This window comes from Rhagoletis pomonella, unplaced genomic scaffold (assembly GCF_013731165.1).
Source record: "Rhagoletis pomonella isolate Grant_MI unplaced genomic scaffold, Rhpom_1.0 Rhpom_scaffold_00498, whole genome shotgun sequence".
NCBI classification, from domain to species: domain Eukaryota; kingdom Metazoa; phylum Arthropoda; class Insecta; order Diptera; family Tephritidae; genus Rhagoletis; species Rhagoletis pomonella.
Window position 1 is genome coordinate 7,685 of NW_023459052.1, and position 7,475 is coordinate 15,159.

The 7,475-nt window shown below is 34.1% G+C and overlaps 1 protein-coding gene across 1 annotated transcript; it reads left to right on the top strand.

Moving 5' to 3' along the window:
* Positions 1-912: 912 nt before the first annotated feature.
* On the top strand, positions 913-7,113 carry LOC118751026 (transcription factor Ken-like; the record flags this gene model as incomplete). The annotated part of the gene is given in 2 exon segments (XM_036485785.1): positions 913-1,082; positions 5,463-7,113. Coding segments are annotated over 2 exon segments (1,767 nt in total), but the record flags the coding sequence as incomplete, so codon positions are not given.
* Between the last annotated feature and the right edge of the window lie 362 nt (positions 7,114-7,475).

A 7,475-nucleotide genomic window follows, 5' to 3' on the forward strand; every position in this document is an offset into this window, starting at 1 on the left:
AGTGCCATAAACGCTGAACACAATAAAAAAAAAATCACACTTCATTAATGTATGTATGTAGAATGTTGGTGTGTTCAAGGTCGCAAATGTTGGATCACTTCTTTTCATCAATGTTAATGATGATGATTGCTAAATCACGGAGAGAGCTACAAATACAAGTAAATGCGCACACATTCACACACACTCACGTGCACACCACTCACCACTGTGGAGAGAGATATGTGTGAGATGCAAGAAATTTCCATACATTCAGTTTTGAAATATCAGTATCAAGTGAAGGGTTCAAGTAGTAGAGAGTTAAAAGTAGAAAGGCTAGGAAGTACTACATACAAAGCTAGCGAAAAAAGTGGAAAAAATCTTGGTGAATGTACAAATACGGGTTTTTTTTCAATTGTGCAAATAAATTAGTTTTAGTTCACAAGAAACAAGCTACATTTGCATATCAATAAAATATATCCACTTTCGATACAAAAGTGTGCAAATGCGTGTACCTGACTGAGCGTATGTGAATAAATAGTTTTCGAATTGCGCGTAGTTTGCGCATGCGTGCGGATTGGAAAAGCGGATGCTTAGTGCGAATAGTTTGTCATCATTCAAGTATTTAAAGAATTTTTGTTTGTTGCGTTGCGTGTGTGAATTGCAGAACTAAAGCTAAAGTTGTTTAAGATAATGTAGGTATTATGTTTTTAATTACAAATAAAGTTATGTATGTATATATCTACATGCATGTGTGCTTTAAACAAGATGTGCTTTTTCACCTACACTAACCGCATAAAATTCAAATAAATATTTAAACGTCTAATGCCTAACAACATTAACATTGTTGCCGCTACCCATTGTTAAATACATACATACATACATCTGTACATACATATTTTGATTTTCTGTGCTTTTGATGTCTTCCTTCCAAAGTTTCCTAGAATGCTGATGTTGCAGTACAGCAAGCATGGAGAGTGTATACTCAAGGAAATTGGAGCCGCATTCCGTGGAGAACACCCAGCCGATCTGACGATAGTTTGTGAAAACAGGGTCAAACTTCATGCACATAAACTCGTATTGGCTGCTGCTAGCCCACTCATAAGGTAAAAGTGACGCAGTTGAAATGGTAAATTTAGCAAATTTACTTTATAAAGCACTTAAAAAAAACTAAAAAAAGGTTATATGTATTAAAAAAAATACTAAGAAATACAAATGTACATTAGGCCGTATCACTATGTAGTATATCAGGAGTGTAAAATTTTTTTTCGGCACTCTATAAAAACAGCTAAATCGATTTTTTCTATAAGGGTATCCGATTTCTATAAATGAGGCATCGTTGTAAAGGTACCTATTAAGAAAGTCTGCAGTTGTGTATATATTACTATTATCACGTCTCACAAACTTTGAAAGTTCTGTGCATTTTTCTGAAAACAACAAACTGTATGCAATATTTCGTGTCAGAAAAATATTTTTCATGTCAAATTATAACCTTTTGGCAAATAAACACTAATCTATTTCCATTAAACAACAGCTAATTACTAGCAAATGTGTAAATATTTAATTAAAGTAAGTTTTTCCGGAACTCAAGTTGGCTGAATCGTGGTAGCACCACAAATGTGTATAGTTAAGGCACTCTTGTTCATGGGAGTGTATTTTTGAGATTCTTACTATTTATTACAGAGTACCGTGTTAAAAAAAGCTTTTCTGGTGGAACTATATTAGAAGTTTTTAATACCTTTAAAACGATACGTCATTTATGGAAATCGGACATCAAATAAAGAAGTTATAGAACAAAAACAGATTTAGCTGTTTTTACAGGGTGCTGTGGAGAAATTCTTGCATCTTTTCGTGCGTAGGTAATAGGGGCTATCCATTACTTTTTGCATTCCCAGACATAACCCTTTCCCACTGGGTACATACACACATGTACATTAAAGTGATCCAAAAATGTAGTATTTGAAAAAAGGTCGGATTTATAATGCCGCCACCACTAGGTTTGTTCTATACCAAAAACAATATACCCCTATTTTTTATTTTGATATAAAAAAATAGGGAGTGCTTAAGGCGCTCAAAGTTTTTCATGTATTTTATATGGGGAACAAACAACTTTTCGTAGAAATTGTGTATATTGCCTGAAAATCAAAATTTTTCGATTGGAAAACTTGTTTTATCATCCGGAGATTCCCAGTAATAATACCCAATTGTTTCTTTTTTTCATGGTAACAATATATTATAGGTCCTCGAAAACCCCCAGAAATCTTTAATATTAAAAAATGGTTAAATAAACAATTGGATATTAATATTGGAAGTCTCCTGAAGAGAACCACAGTTTTTCGATCGAAAAATATTGATTTTCCAGAAATTTATAGCATTTCTATGAAAAGTGTTTTTTCCCCATATAAAATACACGGAAAACTTTGAGCGCGTAAGCGCTCCCTAAATATTTTTTGATTTCAAAATATAAAATAGGGGTATATTTTTTCGGTTAAAAACAATCCTAAGGGGTAGGTAGCGGAATTAAAATTCGGACTTTATTGGTTTTGGAACACTCTAATGTACATTAGAACATAAGCAGATAATTTTTTTCTTAGAAATTCGATACGCAGTTTTTTCCATTGACTTAAATAGCATATCTTTAAAGTTTTATTGCTCTAGGTTGACGATAATCCCTTCTGGCTTGAAGTTGAAATAATCGGCATGTTTGTCGCGCAAACACTGAAGCTGAATCGTATTAAATGTACGTCCTTAGTTTTTCAAGGTCACATCAATTATCCATTTCGAATATGTAAATGTCCATCTTACAAATGCCGCTAAGGTGACTAGTAGGAAAACGAGACTTCCTACTTTGGTCCAGTATTTCGTGCTATAACAATTTTAAGATGAGCTAGCTTGTTCAGATACATAGTGGATCTACTATAGTGACTGGCAACTAACTCTAAGCCTGCGGGTTATCTCACTTCAATTGCAACTATGCGAATGCGGCTTGTTTCACTCTGCGGTCTGTGGATCCTATCGTCTGTGATGCCTGGACGTTTGTTGTTTTTGTTGTAGCGACACTACTAAGCCTAGACCAGAGAGAGAGGCTGTTAGCTGAACGGGCTTAATGGAAGCAAGCGAAAAGGTGGTTGGTTTCGTGTAGGGTACCTTACTAGCTAGCTCTTCGTTTGCAATGGGAGGTGTTTGAACTTCGATGATACCAGTTTTGGGGGCGGGAGTTGGTAAAACTGGTAGTTGTCACTCGGTGGATGTTGTATAAGATCTGTCTGTTCAACGTTGGGTCCAGCGGTTGTGCGATGTAAGCTTGTATTTCGTCCATGAGTTCGCAGATAGTGTAGAAGGTGGCTCTGCTCCCAGCAAGTGCTTGTTCGGGTGTTTTCTGTTAGCAGTTGAATTGCTTGCTGTTCCCTGATGGGTAACATTGAGCTCTAGCTATGAAGGCGGGGGGCTCAGGCGACATAAGAAGGCATCTCATTGGAGTATTTCGACAGGTCTACAGCTTCATATATGTGGTGTGCATCTTACTAAATTTTGGTGAGCAAACTGATGCGTCATAATTTACTTAGTACCGGTCGCGAATTGCCCTGTATGTTGCCAACAACGTTTTTTTTGTGATTGCCCCAAGTGCTGCTGCACTTGATTAGCAATTGCGAGAAAGGTAAGAAAGGTAGACGTTTACTTTTAAACATAGGTAAACAATAGCGTGCAATTTTCGGCATAGGAGGTCAGTGAAACTCCTTCTGGTGGCTAAGATAGTTAACGATGTACAAGTTAAAGGGAAGGCAAATTTCACGCCGGTTTTGATGGGCAAATTTTTCATATGAGATAAGAAATGACAAATTCGGTATCACTTCGTAGACATAACTTCAGCTTCAGGTCGGTTCTACAGCAATAACGCTTTACATTAGCCCTTTATTTGGAAAGTGACATAAGTAACTGCATGCCATTTGACATCAGTGCTTATTTACCTTTGTCTGAACGCGTCTGTTATTCGTTCAACTTTATAATTCAAAGGTAAAAATTTTAGTCATTATGACGGTAGGACGATTAGAGATGCATTCAGTTAAGTTAAGTTAATGGAAATGACTTATGCCACTTTCCTTGCGATGAAAGGTCTTGGTCCTCTTTATCCAATCCTGACCAGATGTGTCAAGCTCTCTACAATTTGGTTCTGCCGTCCATCTTTTATTTTCCGGCTCAAAGTAGTATGCACTAAGCCATAATTTATCAAAATCTGTGCCATTTCTAAAATTCCATGGGGAAACGAATTTATTTACTATTTTTATAAAAGTAATAGCAGGCATATTTTTTAATGCCCAACTTTGTCATTAAAATGTTTGTCATTTTATGCCCTGTGGAAATCCGGAATTACTGTATGAAAGCCCTCATATAGTGGTTATAGTAGTTTGAAAGCTTCTCTGTACATACATATGTACGTGCACTAACTGAAGTTTAAATAACTTTCTAAAACTTTTGCACCACAACTTTTATTTTATTCTCGTGAGGAAAATTGAAATAAAATTTAGTAATATATTTAAATACAATAAATAATGTTTTCTAAGGGCAAGTACGTACATAGTGTGTATGTAAATAGGTGTGAATAGATAATTTTTTTTTGACTGATCTCTTAAAGGTGTAAATTTCCAAAAAAAAATCATATTGGGTATTCTTTATATCGTTGGTTTCTATTTCATTTTGTTTTATTTAGTATTTTATTTTATTATTTGGGTTCGTCACATTTTATTCTCTTTTTCTTTATTTCATTATAATTTATTTTATCAAAAGTTTATTTATTTTTCCCCTTACTTATTTTTTACTGTTTTATTATTTTATTTTATTCTATTTTTCATTAAAACTTATTTTATTCTACTTTATAGTATTTTATTAATATATTTTACCTTAAGTAGTTTTATCTGTTTATTTTATGTCACTTATTTTATCTTTTTTTATTGTTTTATTTTTATTTTATTTGAAGTTAATTAAAATTTTCTTTATTGTATTATTCTTCACTTTGAATTATTCTATTTTTTACATTATTTTGCTCTTTTCTTTTTATTTAATTTTAATTGTTTTAAAAGTTAATTTATTTCTTCATTATTTATTTTTTTTTTATTTTACACTTTCCATTTAATATTATTTTATTCGTTTATCTAATATTCTTCCTTTTTAATTTTATTTATTCTTTTAATCTATCTATTCTCTTGTATCTTAATTATATTTTATTTTAATTTAAGTGTATGTTTTCTCTATTTTTTATTATTTTTCCAGGTTCTACATAAATTATCTTATATTATTATATTTGTTTGTTTTATTTTTCATTTTATTTTATTGCATTATAAATTTTATTTAACTTAATTTTATTTTCATTATTTGATTCTACTTCCTTGTATTTTGCTTAGTTTTTTTTTAATATATTTTTTTGTTTTTAATTTCTTAACTTCCCTTAATTTCATTTCACACCTTATCCGTTTCGCTTTATTTTCTAGAACTCTCTTGGAGGACACGCAACTATCCGACAGCGCGACCACAGTTTATTTCCCAGATGTAAATGCTACATACTTTAAATTCCTCTTGGATTTTCTTTACTCCGGACAAACTTGCATAACATCCCGCGATGTTAACTACTTGCACGATCTGCTGTTGTTGCTGCAAATCAAATCGGACAATTGGAAGACGACAGATTCAGCAATTCTAAGCAGTAAATGTAGTAATTTGCGCGATCGATTAAATAGCGATTCCAATGGTAATGGAAACGGTAATGGAAATGGTAATCATGAACAAATGTATTGTTCAACAAAACTAGAGCATTCCTATAGCCCTGAATTAGAAAGTAGTGATGATTTAAGAAATTGCTCGGACCATCCGAAGAATACAGATACAGATACCGTTAAGGAAGATCCGGGCAGCCCTAAGTGTTCATTAGAAGATAATAATATACAACAAAAAGATTTAAAGGAGAATAGTCCATCGACCAGTGAGCAAGAGGCATATACAGATGCGCAGCTCAATACAGCCAATAAGAACATACCTTCTCTAAATCCTGTCAATTTATCGCTGGGTTTTCGAAGTAAACACGAAAGTAGTACAAGAAAATTATCATATACGGACAAAAACATTTTCAACACAGACAGTTCATCATTCAATGGCACCGAAAGTATAAAACGTAAAGGATTTTTTTTCGATTCTGATAAAGAAGTGACAAAATCTCTACAAGATCCCGACTTGAATAATTCACCAGAAAACTATGTTGTAACGCCGCATCGAAAAAGAAGACCGGGCTTCCATCATTCCTCCAGTCATAATCAACCGTTTGCTTCATCATATCAGCATACATTAATCGAGGAGTTGCGTTCCGCGAAAACAGCAGCTTCACCCATATCATCTTACATGTCCGATCGCAAATTGTTATCCCCACTGGAGGAAGGTCTCTTAGGTAGCTCCGAAGTGCTGCCGAAAAATCGTAAATCCATCGAAAATCAAAGGCCCAGACCGCAAAGTCCCGACACTGCACTACACATCTCACCACAGTTTGCTTACCAATGGCAATCGGCGCAAAACCCTGCCATCTCCACCTTCTCAAATCTGCAATCTGGTCTCAATAGCATACCACAGATAGGTGGCGTAGGTGGTGGTGGTGGTAGTGGTGGAGGTGGTGGTGGTGGCGGCGTTGGCAGTAGTGCTGTCGAGGCAGGCAGTCGTGATACACCAGGAAGTGTTCGTGATCCCCCTTCAAACAATTCGAATATATGTGGCACGCACAATACGGCACGTGAATATCGTTGCGAATACTGTGGCAAACAATTTGGTATGTCGTGGAATTTGAAAACGCATTTAAGAGTACACACGGGTGAGAAGCCGTTCGCTTGTCGCTTGTGCGTTGCTATGTTCAAACAAAAGGCCCATCTATTGAAACATTTGTGTTCGGTTCATCGAAATGTTATAACGACGACAAATGGTGCTGAAACCGAAAATCGATTCAGTTGCTGTTTTTGTTCAATGTATTTCGAATCAGTACAAGAGTTAGTGAGGCATTTATCGGGGCACCATAATAATTTGCTGCTAACAAAAAATCTACGCGAATAAAATACAATCAAAAAAGGAAAAAATTAAAAAAAAAATAATAAAAATAAAATAAAAAAGAACGCAAGCAAAGCTTAAATTATTTTTAATAAATCTACATGCATACATAACTACATGAAAACATACTTATTACATAAAAAACACGCACACACACACAAACATATACATACACACGCATACACATACGCATACTTACAAAAGTATACATAATTGTACTTTGAAGACGGAAAGTGACCTGAATTTTTACTTTGTTTGCAGTCAGAACCTGCAATATTTTTTATATAATTCCAATTCTCTTTTATATACGTTTTTTTCATCACAATGAGTATTTGTAAATTTTCATTCAACTTTATAAATAATAAAATAAATATTGATGTGAAAACGTCTTGTAAATATATGTTCGTTTCATTGCCAAGGGA